This window comes from Ovis aries, chromosome 1, assembly GCF_016772045.2.
Source record: "Ovis aries strain OAR_USU_Benz2616 breed Rambouillet chromosome 1, ARS-UI_Ramb_v3.0, whole genome shotgun sequence".
Lineage (NCBI taxonomy): Eukaryota > Metazoa > Chordata > Mammalia > Artiodactyla > Bovidae > Ovis > Ovis aries.
Window position 1 is genome coordinate 50,750,896 of NC_056054.1, and position 23,692 is coordinate 50,774,587.

The following is a 23,692-nucleotide window of genomic DNA, read 5'->3' on the forward strand; positions in this document are numbered from 1 at the left end:
AGATTAAAGAAGTATGAGAGTGTTATTCTGAATGGGATCATTTTGCTGTAAAGAGCACTACAGAGATAACAGACAAATGGAGTCTGAGGGTAGATGGTGGAATGAAATGCTTCTATTGTGGCTATGTAAGAGAATGTCTTTATTTTAGGAGTACACTAATATATTGGGGAGATCATGGGTATCAGATTGGCAGTTTACTCTTAAATTGTTCAAGAAAAAATGTACTGTAGTTGCAACCTTTTTTATTTTGAGATTGCTTCAAAATGAAAAGTTAAAAAATATATATTCACTTTAGCCATTTAGTTTCCTGGGTCTTCACACATACCCCTATTCAGTCCTTTCCCCAGAAGTCCCCTCCCCTTGGGAACCTTTGCTTGTCTGTCATGTCATGTTATTTCCTCTGTGTAGAGAGGGTACTCTCTTGAATATGTACCATGTTCCCAGAATTAACATTTACCTGTCCAAGTTCACATTTCTACCACAGAGGGTAGTGTCCATGCCCAACACGCTCATATCTGAATCCTCCCTACTCAGCATAGTGCCTGGTATTCTGCTTGATGAACAACCATAAGGCAGAGGGATAGAGGCAAGATTATGGTATAAATTTGGGAAACATTCCTAGAGCCAACAAGGTTAAGTGGGGGAAAGCAGGAAACTTGTTGTTGTTCAGTCGCTTGGAGGGCTCACACAAATCTTGTGCTCATCAGAACCCAAAGACCCCACAGAGACTGAGCCAGCACTGTGTTTGAGTGTCTCCTGTGGAGGCTCGGGTCAGCACTGGACTGCTGCAGGGGCAGGGGCTCTGGGTGCAGTAGACCTGGGTATGGCATCAGCCCTCTTGGAGGAGGTCACCATTAACCCCACCATAGAACCACCAGAACTTACACAGGACTGGGGAAACAGACGCTTGGAGGGCACTTGCAAAAGCTTGTGCCCAGCAGGACCCAGAGGAAAGGAGATATGACTCCACAAGAGACTGACCCAGACTTGCCTGTGAAGGTCCAGGAGTCTCTGTCAGAAGCATGGGTTGGCAGTGGCCTCCTACAGGATTGAGGGCACTGAGGGCAGCAGTGCCTGCATGGGACCTTTTGAAGGAGGTTATCTTCATTACCTCCACCATAGTTTGGCCTCAGGTCAAACAAAAGGGAGGGAACACAGCCCCGCCCAGCAACAGAAAACTGGATTAAGGATTTACTGAGCATGGCCCTGACCATCAACACAAGACCCCTTCCCTCTCAGTCAGTCTCTTCTTATCCTTCTCCATCAGAGAGCAGACAGACTGAAGACCACAATCACAGAAAACTAACCAATCTAATCACATGGACCACAGGCTTGTCTAACTCAATGAAACTGTGAGCCATGCCATGTAGGGCCACCCAAGATAGACGGGTCATGGTGCAGGGTTCTGACAAAATGTGGTCCACTGGAGAAGGGAATGGCAAATCACTTCAGTATTCTTTCCTCGAGAACCCCATGAACAGCATGGAAAGGCAAAAAGATAGGACACTGAAAGATGAACTCCCTAGGTGGGTAGGTGCCCAGTGTGCTACTGGAGATCAGTGGAGAAATAACTCCAGAAAGAATGAAGAGACAAAGCCAAAGCAAAAACAACACCCACTTGTGGATGTGACTGGTGATGGAAGTAAAGTCCAATATGTAAAGAGCAATATTGCATAGGAACCTGGAATGTCAGGTCCATGAATCAAGGCAAATTAGAAGTGGTCAAACAGGAGATGGCAAGAGTGAATGTTGACATTTTAGGAATCACTGGACTAAAATGGACTGGAATGGGTAAATTTAACTCAGATGACCATTATATCTACTACTGTGGGCAAGAACCCCTTAGAAGAAATAGAGTGCCATCATAGTCAACAAGAGTCCAAAATGCAGTACTTAGATGCAATCTCAAAACGACAGAATGATCTGTTTGTTTCCAAGGCAAACCATTCAATATCACAGTTATCCAAGTCTATGCCCTGACTAGTAATCCTGAAGAAGCTGAAGTTGAACAATTCTAAAAGACCTACAAGACCTTCTAGAACTAACACCCAAAAAAGATATCCTTTTCATTTTAGGAGACTAGAATGCAAAAGTAGGAAGTCAAGAGATACCTGGAGTAACAGGCAAATTCAGCCATGAAGTACAAAAGGAAGAAGGTCAAAGGCTAACTGAGTTTTGCTAGGAGAATGCACCGGTCATAGCAAACACCCTCTTCCAACAACACAAGAGAAGACTACACATGGACATCACCAGATGGTCAGTACTGAAATCAGAATGATTATATTATTTGCAGCCAAATATGGAGAAGCTCCATACAGTCAGCAAAAACAAAGACTGGGAGCTAACTGTGGCTCAGATCATGAACTCCTTATTTCCAAATTCAGACTTAAATTGAAGAAAGTAGGGAAAACCACTAGACTATTAAGGTATGACCTAAATCAAATCCCTTACGATTATACAGTGGAAGTGACAAATAGATTCAGGGAATCAGATCTGATAAAGTGTCTGAAGAACTATGGATGGAGGCACATATGAATGTTGTACAAGTGGCAGTGTTCAAAACCATTCCCAAGAAATGTAAAAAGGCAAAATGTTTGTCTGACGAGTCCTTACAAATAGCTGAGAAAAGAAAAGACAGAAAGGCAAAGGAGAAAAAGAAAGACATACCCATTGCAATGCAGAGTTCCAAAGAATAGCAAGGAGAGATAAGAAAGCCTTACTCAGTAATCAGTGCAAAGAAATAGAGGAAAACAATAGAATGGGAAAGACTAGAGATCTCGAAAAGAAAATTAGAGATACCAAGGGAACTTTTCATGCAAAGATGGGCACAATATAGGACAGAAATGTTATGGACCTAACAGAAGCAGAAGATATTAAGAAGAGGTGGCAAGAATACACAGAAGAACTATATAAAAAGATCTTTATGACCCAGATAGCCAAGACAATGTGATCACTCACCCAGAGCCAGACATTCTGCAATGCGAAGTCAAATGGGCCTTAGGAAGTATCACTACCAACAAAGCTAGTGGAGGTGATGGGATTCCAGTTGAGCTACTTCAAATCCTAAAAGATAATGGTGTTAAAGTGCTGCACTCAATATGCCAGCAAATTTGGAAAACTCAGCAGTGGCCACAGGACTGAAAAAGGTCGGTTTTCATTAGAATTCCAAAGAAAAGCTATGCAAAGTATGCTCAAACTACCGCAAAATTGCACTCATCTCATATGCTAGCAAAGTAATGCTCAAAATTCTCCAAGCCAGGCTTCAATAGTACATGAACTGCGAACTTCCAGATGTTCAAGGATGGATTTAGAAAAGGCAGAGGAACCAGAGATCAAATTGCCAACATATTAAAAGCAAGACAGTTTCAGAAAAACATCTACTTCTGCTTTATTGACTATGCCAAAGCCTTTGACTGTGTAGATTACAACTGTGGAAAATTCTTCAAGAGATGGGAATACCAGACCACCTGACCTGCCTCCTGAGAAACCTATATGCAAGTCAAGAAGCAACAGTTAGACTGGACATGAAACAGACTGGTTCCAAATAGGAAAAGTAATACATCAAGGCTGTATATTGTCACTCTGCTTATTTAACTTATATGCAGAGTACATCATGAGAAATGCCAGGCTGCATGAAGCACAAGCTGGAATCAAGATTGCTGGAAGAAATATCAATCACCTCAGATCTGCAGATGACACCACCATTATGGCAGATAGTGAAGAAGAACTAAAGAGCCTCTTGATGAAAGTGAAAGAGAAGAGTGAAAAAGTTGGCTTAAAGCTCAACATTCAGAAAACGAAGATCATGGCATCTGACCCAATCACTTCATGGCAAATAGATGGAGAAACAATGGAAACAGAGCAGACTTTATTCTTCTGGGCTCCAAAATCACTGTAGATGGTGATTGCAGCCATGAAATTAAAAGACACTTGCTCCTTGGAAGAAAAGCTATGACCAACCTAGACACCATATTAAAAAGCTTTGTCAACAAAGCATTGCCAACACCACTTTACCAACAAAGGTCCTTCTAGTCAAAGCTATGGTTTATCTAGTAGTCTGTATGAATGTGAAAATTGGACTATAAAGAAGGCTGAGCACCCAAGAATTTATGTTTTTGAATTGTGGTTTTGGAGAAGACTCTTAAGAGTCACTTGGACTGCAAGGATATCAAACCAGTCAATCCTAAAGGAAATCAGTCCTGAATATTCATTGGAAGAACTGATGCTGAAGCTGAAACTCCAATGCTTTGGCCACCTAATATGAAGAGCTGACTCATTTGAAAAGACCCTGATGCTGGGAAAGGTTGAAGGCCGGAGGAGAAAGGGATGACAAAGGATGAGATGGTTGGATGGCATCATGGACTCAGTGGACATAAGTTTGAGTAAGCTCCAGAAGTTGGTGATGGACGCTGAGTCCTGGGGTGCTGCAGTCCATGGGGTCGCAAAGAGTCGGACATGACTCAGTGCCTGCTAAGTCATGTCCAACTATTTTTAACCCCATGAACTGCAGCAAACCAGGCTTCCTTGTTCTTCACTATCTCCCAAAGTCTGCTCGAACTCATGTCCATTGCGTCCGTGATACCACTCATCCATCTCATCCTCTGTTCAGTTCAGTTCAGTTCTGTCACTCAGTCTTGTCTGACTCTTTGCAACCCCATGGACAGCAACACACCAGGCCTCCCTGTCCATCACCAACTCCCAGAGTTTACTCAAACTCATGTCCATTGAGTCAGTGATGCCATCCAACCATCTCATCCTCTGTCGTCCCCTTCTCCTCCAGCCTTCAACCTTTCCCAGCATCAGGGTCTTTTCAAATGAGTCAGCTCTTCACATCAGGTGGCCAAAGTATTGGAGTTTCAGCTGCAACATCAGTCCTTCCAATGAATATTCAGGACTAATTTCCTTTTAGGATTGACTAGTTTGATATCCTTGCAGTCCAAAGGACTCTCAAGAGCCTTCTCCAACACCATAGTTCAAAAGCATCAATTCTTCGGTGCTCAGCTTTCCTTATAATCCAACTCTCATATCCATGGCTTCCCTGGTGGCTCAGAGGTTAAAGCATCTGCCTGCAATGCAGGAGACCCGGGTTCAATCCCTGGAAAAGGAAATGGCAACCCACTCCAGTATTCTTGCCTGGAGAATCCCATGGACGGAGGAGCCTGGTAGGCTACAGTCCATGGGGTAACAAAGATTAGGACACAACTGAGTGACTTCACTCACATCCATACCATGACTACTGGAAAAACCATAGCTTTGACTAGATGGACCTTTGTTGTCAAAGTAATGTCTCTGCTTTTTAATATGCTATCCAGGTTGGTCATAACTTTCCTTTCAAGGAGTAAGCATCTTTTAATTTCATGGCTGCAATCACCATCTACAGTGATTTTGGAGCCCCCAAAAAAATAAAGTCTGACACTGTTTCCACTGTTTCCCATCTATTTCCCATGAAGTGATGGGACCAGATGCCATGATCTTCGTTTTCTGAATATTGAGCTTTAAGCCAACTTTTTCACTCTCCTCTTTCACATTCATCAAGAGGCTCTTTAGTTCCTCTTTACTTTCTACCATAAGGGTGGTGTCATCTGCATATCTGAGGTGATTGATATTTCTCCTGGCAATCTTGATTCCAGCTTGTGTTTCTTCCAGTCCAGCATTTCTTATGATGTACTCTGCATATAAGTTAAATAAGCAGGGTGACAATATACAGCCTTGACATACTCCTTTTCCTATTTGGAACCAGTCTGTTGTTCCATGTCCAGTTCTAATTGTTGCTTCCTGACCTGCATACAGATTTCTCAAGAGGCAGGTCAGGTGGTCTGTATTCCCATCTCTTTCAGAATTTTCCAGTTTGTTGTGATCCACTCAGTCAAAGGTTTTGGCATAGTCAATAAAACAGAAATAGATGTTTTTTTCTGGAACTCTTGCTTTTCCATGATCCAGCAGATGTTGGCAATTTGATCTCTGGTTCCTCTGCCTTTTCTGTCATCAGCTTGAACATCTAGAAGTTCATGTTTTACGTATTGTTGAAGCCTGGCTTGGAAAATTTTGAACATTACTTTACTAGCATGTGAGATGAGAGCAATTGTGTGGTAGTTTGCACATTCTTTGGCATTGTCTTTCTTAGGGATTGGAATGAAAACTGACCTTTTCCAGTCCTGTGGCCACTGCTGAATTTTCCAAGTTTGCTGGCATATTGAGTGCAATGCTTTCACAGCATCATCTTTTAGGATTTGAAATAGCCTAATTGAAATTTCATCACCTCCACTAGCTTTGTTCATATTGATGCTTCATACCATCCAATCATCTCATCCTCTGTAACGTGATTTTTCTCATGCCCTCAATCTTTCCCAGCATCAGGGTATTTTCCAATGAATCAGCTCTTGGTATTAGGTGGTCAAAGTATTGGAGCATCAGCATAGGTCCTTCCAATGAATATTCAGGGTTGATTTCCTTGAGGTTTGAACTACAACTGTGTGACCCTGGACAAGATTTAGACTTTCTAAGCCTTGGTTTCCTTGCATGTAAAATGAATTTTGGGGTGGAGCAAAGATTATAGGGATTGTAAGGCATCTGATTATGTTCCTGGTGCTCAGCAGATACACTGCAAATTTTAGTTTCCCTCTCCACTTAAAAATAAGAATAAAAATCATCAAAGAAGACTAGAGGTTTACCACTCCAGTTTACATTCTTGACTTCTCTCTAACCTTAGCATATGAACTTGAATACATTAATTCAATTTACATGACTTCAGTCTACTTCTCAGTAAAATGGGAGGTAGATAAATGGAGGGATGAGGAGTGGGCTTAATAACTCTCATGCTACCAGGATCTCACCGTTCTGTATTTAACAAGATTTCCGTTTTTTGGATACAAACAGTGAAGGATAAGAAAGGGTCGGCTGTATTTAAAGGATTTTCCTCAGTTTAGCAGGCGAAGTCCACCTCCTGCTAGACTGTACAGCTGATTCATTTACACCTGTTTAAAGCAGAGGTAAATTGAGAGGGGGTAGTGTTGTCAGGTTACTGTTAAGCACATTAATAATTTATAAGCCATCAAGGAATTAATGCATACTTTCAGTTCTCACTGCATTTTTCCTATTCATAATTCTTTACCTAATTGCTTTTTCCTTTAAAATTAAGGGAGCTGAGACCTTGGCTGTTTGCCTAATGGCTCAAACAGAGCCATGACCCATTGCCAAGTCTTTCAGTCTTTTTATAGCCCAGGGACATTTGCCATTGATAGAAAGCTGATGGGCTTGATTTTCCTGAAAAAGATACTTTGCGCTGACCTCTGACCCCATTAAATACTTTGGCCATTGCCCATTTACTGTAATGGGTGCAATAAATTTGTTTTAATTTAGGACATTATCAAATAGGGAATATTAACAAAGACAAAACAATGTTTTCAAAACAGCCAGAGGGAAATCATGAATAAATAAATATGTTGAATCTAGCTGATAAATTAACAAAGGTTTACTCATAGTAATCTGGCTGGACTATTTCAAAGTTAGGCCAAAGGTGATTCTGTTTCTAATAGAAATGTCGTCTTTCTCTTTAGGCCAAAGAAAAGGTGTGTGGCATAGAGAGAAATTGCAAAGTGTACAGCGGCATTTATCCCTTCTGACAGATCTGTTTTAAATAGATGTATTTGTTTTCAGCTAAATGCCAAAAGGAATAGCCAGATGACTCTAGTAGCCTTTTCTATGGCAAGGCATTTATTTTCTTTGTATAAACACCTTTATTAGGGATCTCAGCAGGCTATTTCTTCACTTTTTCTTTGTATTAGTCCTTTAGATTAGTGTCAAAGCTCTGAAATTCTGGTTAAATATTGCCTGTCTTTGTTTCCTTTTGAGTGAAATAAATGACTCCTAACCTGGATATATTCCTCTGGAGAAAGGGGATGAGGGTGCATATGGTGCCAATCCTTGGGCTAATATCCTTAGACAGGCAACAGGGTTCAGACAGACAGCAAAAGGATCCAACGACCACTAAGCATATTTACAAAGCTGTGAGGTCTTAGATGAGGCTATTTTATGCAAAATCCAAATGGCTAAATCTTCCAGGTTACAGGCCGACCTGGAGGGCATTTTTAGCTGCATAAAACTAACTGGAACCACTTGAAAGAAAGAAAATTTTGCCAGAAGTGTTTAATCACACTGGTAACCTAATTGTTTTTTATTCAACTTAGGACAGTGTTTAGGAAGTTGAATCCATGTGCGCAGCTTAGGAAACCTTACACAAGCTCAGAGAGTCGGGGAGAATCATAAACATCTCATTTAGAAAGTTTGGTGTGTGGGTCTCATGTTTTGACATCACTGCTCAGGGACGGGAAAGCCATTGTCAGACAGTGGAAAGTATACTTTTTTAAAAGGTCTAACAAAGCAAGACATGAGAAGCTGATTCTGGTCTCTCTATGATGAGGAGGCATATTTTCCATAAGAATTTTCTTGATCACTTTTGTATGCTGCTGCTGCTTCTAAGTCGCTTCAGTCTTGTCCGACTCTGTGCGACCCCAAAGACAGCAGCCCACCAGGCCACCCGTCCCTGGGATTCTCCAGGCAAGAACACTGGAGTGGGTTGCCATTTCTTTCTCTAATGCATGAAAGTGAAAAGTGAAAGTGAAGTCGCTCAGTCATGTCTGACTCTTCATGACCCCATGGACTGCAGCAGTCCAAAACTCTGTAACTCATGGCTCATTCAGTGAGCTCCCCATGTGGTAACACATCAACAGTTGACATGTGCTGGGGCTGTTATGTGTGTGTGTGTGTGTGTGCTCAGTCATGTCTGATTCTTTGTGATCCCATGGACTGTAACCTGCCAGCTCCTCTGTCCATGGGATTCTGCAGACAAGGGTACTGGAGTGGGTTGCCAGGCCCTCCTCCAGGGGATCTTCCCAACTAAAGGATGAAACACATGTCTTCTTCTATGGCTCTTGCATTGGCAGGGAGAGTCTTTATCACTAAACTACCTAGGAAGCCCACACTGCTGTTAAATAAAGTGTATTTTAGAAGAAAAAGCATGCACTGAAAGTATAAAGACCTGTTGATCAAGTTCTGGTTCTGCTTCTTGCTAGTTCTGTGAGTTTATGCAGGTGATTCAAACTTCTTGAGCCTGACTTTCCACCTGCATGGGACTGATGCCTTCTCAGACACCCATGGAGGTTTTAAGCTAAACTCCATGGAGGTTTTAAACTCTTTAATCAGTTGAAAAGTATGTGCAAGCTATAAAGCCCTCTGCAAATATAAGAAATTATTTTTATGTCACTGTGACAGAACTTAATGTTCTAGGTCGCTTTATTTTTATCTGGTTGTTTTAATTTTACTCTTGCTTGCAAGTCATATAGACGGTATACGTGTGCTGTAATTCACCAAAGCAAAATCCCCAGCTCGGCGTAAGCCACATTTGGAAGAATATGATAAAAATGGTTTCTTTTGGATTGTATGCCCATCTGAAGTCTTCTTTGGAATGTAATCCCATCAGAAGCAATTATGGCACTAGCAGATATTCCGAGAATTCATGAATCCCACAGCCAAAGCTATGATTTGCTGCTTCAATACCAGACACATTTGGCAGGTTGTGATTTGGAAGCCACAATGTGGGGTGTGTGTGTGTGTGTGTGTGTGCGCGCGCGCGGACACCTGCTCAGTGCTGTCCAACTCTTTGTTGACGGTAGCCCTCCAGGTTTCTCTGTCCATGGGATTCTCCAGGCAAGAATACTGAACTGGATTGCCGTTTCTTCCTCCAGAGAATCTTCCTGACCCAGGGATCCAACCCGTATCTTACATCTCCTGCATTGGCAGGTTGATTCTTTACTACTTGTGCCACCTGGGAAGCCACAATACTGGCTGCTTTTGAGGTTCTAAATGGGACCATTTGCACTCAGTGAGGCATTGCCTGCTCCCACCACTCGGGAGAGATGGGACCCAGATTCCCGGGGATTTCTTCAGACAGTCTTTTTCTTCCTTCCTCATGGACCTTAACAGTATACCTTTCTGGATTAAGAGATGACAGTGTTTAAGGGTTTTTCCCCACCCCTCAGGTGTTTGATGTGAGTACTCTATAAAAGTGCCTTATATAAAAACTGTTCTGAAGCAGCTCAGAATTTTTCAGTGCCAACCTTACACAGCCTGTCATTCAAATCCTTAACGATGGGTTTATGTGAAAGTGACTTCTGTACACTTTCCTTTGCTTCATCTTAGATGGCAGCATGGTTCTTCCTTTGAAGAAAAAAAAGCACTCAAGAAGACGGTTCCTTCAAGCAAATAGCGTGGTTCAGTTACTGTATCAAATGAAATGTATATAGACAAAAAGCTACAAACACCAGCTTGAGCAGAAATGGTAATGTAGGGCTAGGTGTGCAGTGGTGTGTGTGTGTGGGAATCAGGCATTCAGCCCTGGCCAAATGTCAGTCAGTACAGATAAGGAAGATAAAACTCTTCTGCCTCAGTGGGAACTGTGTAATTTCACTCTGCCTTTCCAATACATCAAAGCTAGTTTCAGAGACTACAGCATTCCCAGATACCTTCTAAAGAATCATAGAATGTAAGAAATAGAGGTCATGTGACTTCCAGATGGACACTGGGATTCCTCTGTAACACCCAGTTGGAACCAGATGTTCCAACCACAGCTGGAATATGCCTAGAGATGGGATGGTACCCCCTTCTGGAACAACTCAGGTTATTAATGGACAGTTCTAATGTTAGGAAATGAAGTATTTTGTTTTAACTTTTCCCAGTGTCTAAACTATAGGAGATGTCACTACCTGAGGTCTCTGTCAATTCTGAATATTCAACCAGTGACAATCCAATCTAACCATTGTCACCTGGCACAGACCTCCCCGCATTACTCATAAAGCAATCAGGCGAAGTTCTGCCCATGATATGAGTCTAGCTCTTTGTTCTAACCTATGGATTGCCCCTTAAAGTTTATCCTTACTGAAAATAAATAAAGCCAATTTAGCATATTTTTTTTTCTTACTGATGCCATGCTAGCTTCTAGCGATCAGAACTGTTTTTAAGTGTACAGAAAAACTGTTTTCATATTCCTTTTGGGAGTTTTGCCCATAATACACATTAACCTCCCAGTTTAGCTTGTGGACTCTGCCTAAGTCCTGCTTTGGAAAGTTGAATCCATATTTGGGTGTGTTCTCTCTGCTAGTGCTTTTCCCACTCTTCAAGGTTCCTCTGTATCTTATATATATATTGATTTACTTCTCCCTGGATAATATTTTTGCTTAATGTGCTTGTCATGAGAGTCATTATCTCTGCATTCATTTCAGCCAACATAGCCTCATATTTTAGTTTTGAATGTCCTTATTGTCTTTGCTCTGGGTACATGAGTGATTATTTGCAAGCAGGCTGTGTTTGGCTGACAAGCCACAGTCTGAATGATGTGCACACACAAAAATACAAATTGCATTATTTGGATTTGGGTGTGAACTGGCCTCATTAGCAGCCAATCAACTAGTAGTCTATAACATAACATGTGGATTCAGAAGCAAAAAATAACTTCTGAATTTTGGTTCAGGTCTTCCTGTTGGATAAATTATTCATTCCCTAGTGTACGTTTTGGATATAGTGACTCAGCTGGTAAAGAACCCGCCTGCCAGTGCAGTAGACGCAAGAGACACAGGTTCAATCCCTGGGTCGGAAAGATCCCCTGGAGAAGGAAATGACAACCCACTCCAGTATTCTTGCCTGGGAAATTCCGTGGACAGAAGGAGCCTGGTAGGCTGCAGTCCATGGGGACCACAAAGAGTCACACATGACTAATTGACTGAACAGACACACATGCAGTATATCTTTATAAGAGAAAATGACTAATGATTATGCTTATCTTTGCATATCCATCACAGAGCTAATATGGACTATTTATCCTAAAATGACTGGAACTGTTTTAGCACTAAAATAAGATATATTGATATAATGTTGTAGTATGCAAAAACTAACCTAAAGACTATCTTATTCTCTTTAAAAGACAAAGTTTCATTCCATTCCCATAAAAGGTATATACAAAATTACCATTATAATATTATATATCATTCATATATATGCCTATATATGATACATATTATCCTTTTAGCATAAAGAAAGCCTCCTAGGTGACCAGTAACGTGAAACGCTGCAAAATTGAGTGTTTTCCTTACCTGCCATTGGTTCAGATTTACTTTCACTGAATTCATGGGGCAGCTGCATCCTGGAAATGCCTATTTACACTGGCCATGACTTCAGCAATCAGAGGTCCCAGTGTGTCTCTGAAACTCTTCTGTGAAACTCCCACTGAAGTCTGGATACCCATGGGTTGAGTACAGCTAGTTCCACTGATCGAGGTCTGGTTTCTTCTGCTTTGTTTGCCTTGACTGTGTTTAGCTTCCATCTGTCTGTCATCCTAGAATAGCAGCCAGAGACAGCTTATGTGGTATCTCTCGGGCAGGAAGGTTAAGTCCCCTGGCACGGATTGCATTCAGCAACTAAATAAATAAGACAACTTGGAGATGGGCTTTTATTCATAAGAAACCAGATAGCCTTTTTGATGATAAAATATTTATTCCCTATTATCTTCTTGTTGCCAAGACTACTGCTTATGGCTCATTTCTTAAAAGGAGCTTGAGTGCTAAAGAGGTCACAGGAATTAGTAAGGTAATTTTGATTTTGAAAAATATCTTGAATGAGATTATGTTGTCCAAAACTGAGTGTGATTTGCCATTTAATGTTGATTGAGATCACGCCATGTCCCACTTTAGTTCAATACTTCCTTTTTTTAATCATTTTTTTTTCTCTAAGAAACAGTATCTTCACTTTATAGCCTGAGAAAGTAACCAAACATGTAGTCATTTTTAAGGCAGCTAAGTGAATTAATCTATGTAAATTCATGTAAGTGTTTAGAAAATTCTAAACTTCTCCAAATGAATATTTTGTAATAACTTAATTTAACACACTTTTATTATTTTATCTATTTACAAAGTACCAGCTATGTCCTGCAGAAGACCAACAGGTATTAGGATCTCAGACCTGCACAGGCATTCTGTTTAGTGGGGTATTAGTATGGAAATATCCAGTACTCTTGCCTGGAAAATCCCATGGACAGAGGGGCTTGGTAGGCTGCAGTCCATGAGGTCACAAAGAGTTGAACACGACTGAGGGACTTACTTTTCGCTTTCATGCATTGGAGAAGGAAATGGCAACCCACTCCAGTGTTCTTGCCTGGAGAACCCCAGGGACGGGGGAGCCTGGTGGGCTGCCGTCTATGGGGTCACACAGAGTCGGACACAATTGAAGCAACTTAGCAGCAGCAGCAGCAGTATGGAAATACAGACCATTCTACAACCAAGGCAGACTCTGATAAGCCCTGTGTCAGGAGTAAAAAGTACTAGAGGAATATGGAATTCCAACCGGGAGTATCCAAGAAGACTTTGAGGAAATGCTTTCTTTGAGTTGGAACTTGATAAATAATAAAAGTAGGTAACATTTTTGAGTGCTTACTAAATGTTAGAACTGTTCAAAATACTTTAAAACTTATAAATATTTCTTTAATTCTCTAAAATTAACATCACAAGCGAAGTCTTGTTGTAATTCCCATTTTATAGTTGCACAAACTGAGGCACATGCCAGTTAAACAATTTGCCAAAAAGGTCGTAGAACTAATAAATAGTGGCGTGAAGACTCAAATTCAGGAGTCATGCACCAGAAGGCTTATTGTCATTCTTAAAGGAGGCAAGAATATACAATGGAGAAAAGATAGTCTCTTCAATAAGTGGTTCTGGGAAATTTGGACAGCTACATGTAAAGAATGAAATTAGAACACTCCCTAACACCATACACGAAAATAAACTCAAAATGGATTAAAGACCTAAATGTAAGGACAGGCACTATAAAACTCTTAGAGGAAAATGGACAGAACACTCACATAAATTGCAACAAGATCTTTTTTGACCCACCTCTTAGAGTAATGAAAATAAAAGCAAAAATAAACAAATGGAATCTAAAGCTTTTACATGGCAAAGAAAATCATAAACAAGACAAAAATACAACCCTCAAAATGGGTGAAAATATTTGCAAACAAAGCAACTGACAAGAGATTAATCTCCTAAACATACAAACAACTCATGCAGCTCAATATAAAAAAAAATGAACAGCCCAATCAAAACATGGGTGAAAGACCCAAATAGACATTTCTCCAAAGAAGACATAGAGATGACATAGAAACACATAAAAAGATGCTCAGTATTACAAATTATTTATTAGAGAAGTGCAAATCAAAATTACAGTGAGGTAAATCCTCACATGATCAGAGTAGCCATAAGCAAAAAAAATCTATGAACAAAAATGCTGGAGAGGATGCGGAGAAAAGAGAGCCCTTCTCTACTGTTGGTGGGAATGTAGATTGGTACAGCCGCTATGGAGAATTGTATAGCATTTCCTTAAAAAGCTAAAAATACAACTACCGTATGGCCCAGCAATCCCATTCCTGGGCATATACTGAGAGAAAACCATTATTCAAAAAGGTACATGCACCCCAGTGTTCATTGTAGCACTGTTTACAATAGCCAGGACACAGAAAGAACCTAAATGTTCATCAACAGAGGAACAGATCAAGAAGACGTGGTGTGCATATACAATGCACTATTACTCAACCATAAAAAGGAATGAAGATTGTGCCATTTGCAGAGACATAGATGGACCTAGAGACTGTACAGAGTGAAGTAAGACAGAAAGAAAAGAACAAATATATATTAATACATATATGTGGAATATAGAGAAACTGTGCAGATGGACTTATTTGCAAAGCAAAAATAGAAATACCAATATAGAGAACAAATATATGGACACCAAGAGGGGAAAGGAGGAGGTGGGATGAATTGGGAGATTGGAACTGACATATATGTATATACTACTATGTATAAAATAATGAGAATCTCCTATATAGCACCAGGAACTCTACTCAGTCCTGTGTTGACCTAACTGGGAAGGAAATCCCCAAAAGAGGGGATATGTGTATACATATAACTGACTCACTTTGCTGTGTAGCAGAAACTAACACAACATTGCAAAGCAACTACACGCCAATAAAAATTAAAAAAAAAAAAAAGAAGAGAAAAAGAAAAGCATTCCAAGCAGACTTCACAAATGCAAATTGAGAGAAAGCTTGGAAGGTTCAAAGGACAGAAAGAATGCCAAAAGAAGTGCTTAGCAAAGATGGTGAGAGGGGTATGAAACAAGGTTTGAGAGAGCGTTGTATTTGAGGGCAAAGTATCTGTGTTTTATTCTAAATGAACTGGGGAGTCATTGGAAGGTTTGAAGTATGTTTTATTTATTTATTTATTCATGTATTTATTTTTGGCTGTGCTGGGTATTTGTCACTGCACGAACTTTGCTCTAGTTGTGGTGAGCAGGGGCTACTTTCTAGTTGCGGTCCCTGGGCTTGTCATTGCAGCGGCTTCTCTCGCTGTGGAGCATGGGCTCTCGGGCACGCAGGCTTTAGTAGCTGCAGCACATGGGTACCGTAACTGCTGCTCCCAGGCTGCAGGGCATACGCTCAGTAATTACGGCCCACGGTCTTAGTTGCTCTGTGGCACGTGGGACTTTCCCAGATCAGGGATCGAACCTGTGTCTCCTGCATTAGCAGGTGGATTCTTTACCACTGAGCTTCCAGGGAAGCCCTTAAGTATGTCTTAAGTAGGTAAATGACTTCAGTTCAGTTGCTCAGTCATGTCTGACTCTTTGCGACCCCATGAACTGCAGCACACCAGGCCTTCCTATCCATCACCAACTCCCGGAGCTTACTCAAACTCATGTCCTTTGAGTCGGTGTTGCCATCCAAGCATCTCATCCCCTGTCGTCCCCTTCTCCTCCCACCTTCAGTCTTTCCCACCATCAGAGTCTTTTCAAATGAGTCAGAAAATGGCTTATGCGTTTATATTTTGCAAAGACCACTCTGGGTAATATATGGAGGATGAATTATAAGGGGACAGAAATGAAAGCAGGAAAATCAATTAGGAGGCAAATTGCAACAGTCTGGACAAGATATATGGCCTAAACTTTGAAGGAGGAGAGATGGATGGATTAGGGTTACATTTTGAATGCAAAGTTAAAAAGATTTGAATTAGGTGGAAGATAAAAGAAAGGCACCAAGAATGACCCCAGAATTTTGGGTTAAGTAACTGAATGGTGTAGTGCCAGTAATGAGCTGGGGAGAACTGGCTTGGGGACAGGGGGAGCTACAAGTTCTACTGTAGACATAGTGGGACAGCTCTGGGGGTGACTTGGGTTGCCTCTTTAAGGATGCTAAAGTATAGATGAGAGAAATGGAACAAAGAGGAATTACAGATAAACAACTGACAGATGTGATATGTATTAGGTTGAAAGCTCTGATAACTTCAGGTTTTGAGTCTGAAAAAGTAGAAAAGAAGCAATCCCATTAACCTACATGGTACAGTAGAAGTTTGGCAAAGAGCAGGATTAATTTAAGCCAAGGAATCATGAGAAAATTCCCAATTGAATACTGGAAAAGGATATAGGCTTTAGAATATGGAAGACTTGGGTTTGAATCCTAGGTGAGCCATTTACCAAATGTATGTAACAAGTTTCTTAGTTGCCCCAGCCTGTTTCTAATCTATGCATTCAGAGACTCTCAGTCATGTCCAACTCTTTGCAACCCCATGGACTGTAGCCCACCAAGCTCCTCTGTCCATGGGGTTCTCTTGGCAAGAATACTGGAGTGGGGTGCCATTTCCTCTTCCAGGACATCTTCCCCACCCAGGAATGGACTCCAACTCTCTATATCTCCTGCACTGGCAGGCAGATTCTTTACCATTAGCACCACCTGGAAAGCACTTCTGATCTAGAAAATGAGAGAAATAATAATGATAAAGATTAAACATAATGATATATGCAAATGCTTAATACATAAGAATCATTCAATAAATACTATGATCACTATCTCTTATAATTTGTGTTATAATAATATCAATATAAAAATAACATTACCTTTTGGGATGTGTTTCATTTCTGTTGATTATGACTAAGATGATAACATTCTGGTCATTAGTTCCTTTTAAACAAGGATATGAACCCAGATTTTATATTCAACTCTTTTTGCTATATTTAATCATCAAGACAAATTGCATATTATTTATGTACTTTCCCCGATTTACAGATCAATACACTAGGCTCAGAAAGGGTACTATGTCTAAGGTTATACAGCTAGGAATTGGAGCCTACCTAGATCTGACACACTTAGATCAACTTGCTGCAAATAATTCTGAATTCTTCCCCAACAAGTCAGTATAAGATAACAGTACCATTGTATCACATTGCCAGTTCTCTGATATCTATACTGAGAGAATAAATTCTGTTTTATAAAAATGTTATTAGCAAATGCCACCAGGGTTTTCACAGTGTCTCATGGAATTTTCTAGTGCTGGACAATGTTCCACTCAAGGCCTGTCTTTGGATGACATGAAGAAAAGTCTTCAGTTCTCAACCATTGACAAATATGGTAAGTATACAGATTCATCAGATTGACTAAGAAAACTACCCCTGGGAAGGTGATATCTGTTTGATAATGAGGGAGAGAAGATTCTATTTTGTAACAAGTAGAAATGAAGGGTACTTTTAAAAACATTATAAAAGTGGGAAATTTGCTCTTGTAAGTCATAAGTCTAGTTGTCTTTGAGTTTAATAATGTGTGCATAAGTTTGTAAGTGTATGTACAAGTATATGGGAGTGCATGTACATGTGGAAAAAGTACAACTCTTATGAAAATAATCTACATCTCATGATATTCCAAACACCTTGCTGCCACCTTATTGAGTTCACTGCCTCTAAGCCCCACATCACAGAGATGTAGGGAAGAGGAGAAAACAAGAGATGAGTTTCCACAATTGCACCATATCCTAGGGAAGTGTTTCCTCTTTAGCAAGTACCCCAGGGTAAAATGTGAACCCAGTTATTCTCTCAAAAAGCTGGAGAGGAGGTAAGGGTCTCACTGATGGGATCTATTTTGCACAGGACTACTTTAGAAAGAATTAATACAGCTCTTTGAAATAATTAGCACAGTCCTGCGCTTGCCCCTGGAAGCCAGAGGATGGGCAATAACTGTTATCATCAGCTCCCATATTAAAGTGCCAGGCCTGTGACATCCTTTCTCCAACCTCTAAGCCTGAAAGGCTCTATATTTTTTTGGAATTTTAGCGCAATGGGCTCATTTATTCATGGGAACTTCCTTTGACAATATGTAGAACTGAAAAAAAAAAATGTATGTCAGTTAAATAGATCAGATTTATTACAAGAACTGGGTTTGTGGAAGAATAAATCATGTTATGTTCCTGGCTCTGTGTTATTGATGCCAGTAGACCCTGCAGCTTTGGGATCCTCACCAATGCACTTTGTCTGCAGAGTATCAGTACCTAAGGCATTAGGAAGCCTTTAAGAAATGAAGGGGAAAGATGTTCTGGATAGATACGACAAACTACTTGGGAACATTAAAGAAAGAAACCTTTGTGCTTCTGACTCCCAGTACATGTCTAGAATGCAGCTGAGGGCTTTTCATCGTCAACTTTACGACATAATTGCCCACTCCAGTAACGGAGGAAAATATGTGCTAAGTGTCACATCATCACATTTTTTTACAGATATAATATCGTTTTTTCAAACCTTTACAGATGTGACTGCACAACCACAAAACATAGGGCACCCTTTGAAATGTGTGCTTTGACCAGGAGTCTTTCCTTTCTTGGTGGAGTTTCAAGATGAAGCACTTCTTAATGATCTATTTCTTAAAGGGATAATACATTGAACAGAATTCCTCAAGATAGAGAAGTTAGACAAAAAAAGATGTAATCATACAAAGGTAGGTTTTTCTTATGTGTATATGTACCAGGGGTAGAAGAAAACATTAGGGTGTTTAAATAGATGAGAGTTCCAGTTGATGAAAAAGATGTTTTCAATGTCTCCTACAAGGAACATCACATTGTACAAGACAGAACCCTTTAATTGCCCTCCATTTCCACTTCATAAACCACTTGTGGCATATAACAGCAACTTTATGAACTGATTCTTCCCCAAAGAACAGGGCTAGAGAATGCAGATAAAATTAAGTACATAGCTGTACTTGAGACCTTTCACCCTTAAGAAACAAAACACACAAACATGATTCGTCTTTTCTTAAAGCCATGGTCAAATTTCATTTGGTCCCTCTTAAGCCAACGGACTGCACAAAGACTGTCCCTTCAACTCTGGTGATGATAGTATCAATAGTAAATGTCAGCATCTATGTCCTGCTGATTTTGCTACCCATACCCGAAGGCAAGCCTGCCCGCGCTAGCAAGAAGGATGCTCACAATCAGATTTCCACTGGAGCCCTATGGAGAGAGAGGCATGGAGCATTGTAGACCAGTAAAATTGCATGTGGTACATTAGACAGTTGATTATACAGTAATGAGAAAATTACGAGCTTATTAAAGCATCTATCTATGCCTGGGATGGAGTTTCAGCTTCAGGCTGAACAGAAGGAAATATTTTTTCTCCAAGATACAGATTTTTCGCCCACCCAGAGCTAGGATTCAGTAACGTGACTCCCGCTTCCCCTAACTGCAGCTGGCCAGGGCCGGCCCCACTAGCAAAAGGAACCCTTCAAGCAGCATCAGCAGTGGTGGCTTTGCCTTTCCTGAGAGTTTATGTGCTGCCTAAGAGATGCTGATGGAGACCTTTCTTAGGAAAATAAATATGCCCATTGAACTGTGTATCGCCAGATGTCTTAATGAAAATGTGGATGGCTGAGTTGGTTTTGAAAACTCAGCTATCAAAAGGGAGCAAAAGCAGCATTAGCTACTGACAAATGTGCCCATTTTCATAGAAACAACAAATGGCTTCCCTACTCAGAGTGGAAAGGTAACTAACTGCTTCCCTGTGCACGTCCTGCGTTCTCTAGGACCGCGGCCAGATCCTGAGCCACTAGCTCAATTTTCTGGACACACCCAGGACTAGTGCTTCACTGAGCATCAGATGCCACTAGAATTCAGACCTACGCATTAATGCACACTTAAAAATTGTAGTCTCAGAGAGAAAAGAAAGAACAATCAGAGCCAATCTGATATAGAGAATACTCTGCTTTTCTCTATTGCCGTCTGTATCTCCCCTTTCCAGCAGGCATCATCTGTTTCTCGCTCACTATGTGTCAGACGCTGCTAATTGTCTTATGTATGTTACCAACTTTTTGGCTAAGTACCATTACTTCTCCCCTTTACAATGAAGAAACTGAGGTTCAGAAAGATTAACAAAAGTCACAGAACTGGTAATAGTGGAGCCAGAGCTCAAACCCAGATTTGCCTGACATGAAGCTCATCCTGTTAGCCATCATGATATACCACCTTCCTGGATTATACCCTTCGTTACTCCAAACTGTCACCTGGCCAGCTTGGGTTCACATCAGACTCCCATCATTGATGTTCCTCTGGTCTCAGCTCTCTGTTATCATAGTAAATTTTGCTTTTGTTTTATAATTGCTTGCCAGCAATGGACAGGCAGACTCTCCACATGAACCAGGAGAAGCTGCTTGGCAGCTGTGTGTTGCACTGGGTGAAGCTGTTAAGAAAAATGGGGAAGGGACTTCCCTGGCAGTTCAGTAGTCAATGCTCTGAGCCCCCGATGCAGGGCCTGGGTTCGATCCCTGGTCAGGGAACTAGGATCCCACATGCTGCAGGGCCAAAACATTTAAAACAAAAAAGGAAAGAAAAATGGGGAGATGGGCTGAAAGGCTAATAAGTAACATCTGAACTTCTTTCTTGATGCAGGCTACGTGTCTGATCCCATGAGCCCGATGCATTTTCATTCTTGCCGGAATAGTGGCAGCTTTGAGGATAGCAGCTGACAGCATTCCACATTCACCTAAGGAGAGTTTTCCTCCAAACTGACAGTAACAATTCCAACCATGGCAGTCTTGCTTCCAATTATAATATTTTACCCTCTAAGGTCTCCTTAAATTGGCTTGCTCATACTGGTCCTATTAAATTCCCTACCACAAGTTGGGCTTTGGATTTGGGGCTGAGGAATGAAATGAGAGAACCAAAACAAAATGTATTTGAAGAATTTCTTTTTTAATTCTGTAAATTAAAAAAATAAATTCATGTTGTTGCTTGGAGATGGGGCCTCAGTCCATGGTGGGGACTTAACAATTATTATGTCTTCCTAGACTGAATTAAGTAGACTTGTGTTTGAAAACCATACAATTGCTTTCTTAGAATTGTCCATTTTCTTATCTCATTATGTTACTTCTAATGCCCAGTTCTGTGATTAAAGATTTTTAGTGGCAAAGAAAATTGATTCAGAAGTGTATTTCATTCCAACAAGACTTACACGAGGTACACCTTTCTTTCAGATATCCTGGTAAAAAGTAGTAATGATCTTCAGATTAAGAAGCTTGCAAATATATAGCACAATTATTTGGCCTACTCTCTACATGGTACCAAGTGCTCTGTGCTTTGCCTGAGTGCCCTGCTGCTGTCATCACCAAGGTGTCACAAATGCCATCAGTACTGTTATGAAAGCAACCCACAAATGCAAGGCTGTCATTCATACCAGGGTCTGGCACGGTGCACTGGGAGGATAGCTAAGATGCCTGCTGCCTTCAGAAAATGAGAAATCTGCCCTTCAGTCTCCCAACCAGGGAGACAGGAATACTTCCACCAAACAAAATAGTTTTGCCATTCAGAGACAGACCTGGCAAAATCAAGCAGGAAACAATGAAAGTTCAGTGTAATAATTACTGCTTTGCACCTTAGTAAGAGAAATAACATTAGTAAAGGAAGATTGGGCACTCTCTCAATCAGGGTTACTGGATCTCAGAATTATTGGAGGAACTGACTCTGTGGGGGCTATCCTATGCACTGGGAGATTTTTAATAGCTTTCTGGCTTCTCCCTGCTGATGCCAGTAAGAGCTCCCTAAGTCACAACAATCAAAAATGTCTCCAGACTTTTTAAAATGTGTTTTGGGGGTCAAAATTGCCCCAGGTTAAGAGCCAATGCCCTCAATCTTGAGATTAGGGGCCTGAAGAGAAATGAGAAGAGGATAGATCCTGACTCTGGCTGGCTGCGTTTAGGCAAAACTGCTTTCTCCTCCTCCTTAGTAATGTGCAATCATAGACAAACAGAGCTGAATAAGTACTGATTGCTCCTTCTATGTCTGTGGCAAGCTGCTCCATCCTCCCCGACCCCATAAGAACTAGAAATTATGTTGCTTGCGGGCAATTTCTATCAGAACAGCAACCCCACCTCTAAATCCTTCTGAACATTTTCTTATGACCTATGGTTGCAAAGTTGAAAGCCCCCACATGTGCTGAAGAGCTTGGTGACAGCCCAACGAGAATCCAAAGGTGGAAGTGAAAACCATGGTATTCCAATTAGATTTATCCTTTTTTAGCCCCCAGCCTTTTCATTTTCCCACCCAATTATTCTGGAGTCTCACATACTCTATCCCACCAACCAAGTCGCCAACGGGCTTACTAATAAGCAGGACCCAAGGAACCTGAAGTGGCCATACAGGCAAAATACTTTCTGGCAAAGACAGAAAAAAAAAGGAACAAAAGGAAGAGGGCTGGTTAAAAAGCATTTGTCTCCACAGCTCTCCCTCTCGTCCTCGGCTCTAGCTGCTTTAGGAAATGAGCCAGCACCAGCCTGGAAAACTTTGGGGCTTTTATGAGTTGAGTTGAAAGGAGTACCTTTGAAAGTTAAAAAGTTTTGAATATATACATACATACCAATTTTAACTAAAAGATTCGCAGTAGGGGTAATGCCGAATGTGGGTCTGATCAGACCTGTGCTGGGTAAAACAGGCATCCTCAGGAATGGAGGCCAGATCCAGAGGAATGACTGTTCGCTTCTGAAATACCCCTCTTTCAGAGAAGGATTTTCTAGAACAAATTTGTCAAGCTCCCTTTCTTTGTTTCCTCTAACTACCTCCTCTCTCCAGATTACATCTCATGTTGCTGCTTCCCTCTGGCTCTTGTCTTATCAAGTATCTGCAAATAATGAGACTAATGTGTCTTGATTTCTGAGAAGGGGGACCTTTTCACAGATGCCAGCCTATAACTTACAAAACCTTTTCATTACTGTGCCTTTAATGGGGCCCAGGGATTATCTCAAAGTTGTCTCGAGATCATGGTTTTCTTTTTTTTCTCCTCCTTGCTGGAAAAAATGTCTCACTAATTGCTTTCTTTCTATGCTGGTAAAAATGGACTTCTATGATCATGTTTTTGCATGCTTAGCACATTAAAAAATTTTTTCCATGTGCATGCAGCAGTGAGCTCACTTAGAAGATGTTCAATTAGCCATGATTGTAAGTCAAATTACAGCAGCACCAGGAGAGAGTTATTCCAACACAGTGATTATTTGGGTTAAATTATTTCCAAAGCTGACATTTCCCTGAGAAAGAGGGAAAAATGGGTGCCAGTAGTAGGGAAAAAGGCTATATCCGATTTCTTTCTCTTTATGCTCTCTGCCTTTCTTTCCTTAATTTTTCTTTCCTTCCTTCTTTCCATCCTCCCTTCCTCCTTCTCTCCCTCCAACAATAAGCATTAAATTTGGAGTCACTCCAACTTTTTACAAAAATTGTGTGACCTTGGGCAAGTCACTTTACCTACCTGAGCTCATTTGTTATCTGTTTGATGGTGATAATACAAATTATGTTGTAAAGTTGTT

The 23,692-nt window shown here is 40.8% G+C and overlaps 2 protein-coding genes across 3 annotated transcripts in view; one reads left to right on the top strand and one right to left on the bottom strand.

Annotated features, from left to right (window-relative positions):
• Positions 1-12,285, bottom strand: part of LRRC53 (leucine rich repeat containing 53) — an 87,703-nt gene extending 75,418 nt beyond the window's left edge. Inside the window, 1 exon segment of the mRNA XM_060400299.1 lies at positions 12,144-12,285. Coding sequence (XP_060256282.1) covers positions 12,144-12,192 — 49 coding nt within the window. The 5' untranslated portion in view covers positions 12,193-12,285.
• Positions 1-21,314, top strand: part of TNNI3K (TNNI3 interacting kinase) — a 339,724-nt gene extending 318,410 nt beyond the window's left edge. For both annotated transcript variants that reach the window (XM_027971210.2, XM_042249786.1), the window contains 2 exons: positions 17,415-17,494; positions 20,790-21,314. In XM_027971210.2, coding sequence (XP_027827011.1) covers positions 17,415-17,494; positions 20,790-20,866 — 157 coding nt within the window. In that variant the 3' untranslated portion in view covers positions 20,867-21,314. The remainder of the gene's footprint in view (positions 1-17,414; positions 17,495-20,789) is intronic.
• The last annotated feature ends 2,378 nt before the right edge of the window (positions 21,315-23,692 follow it).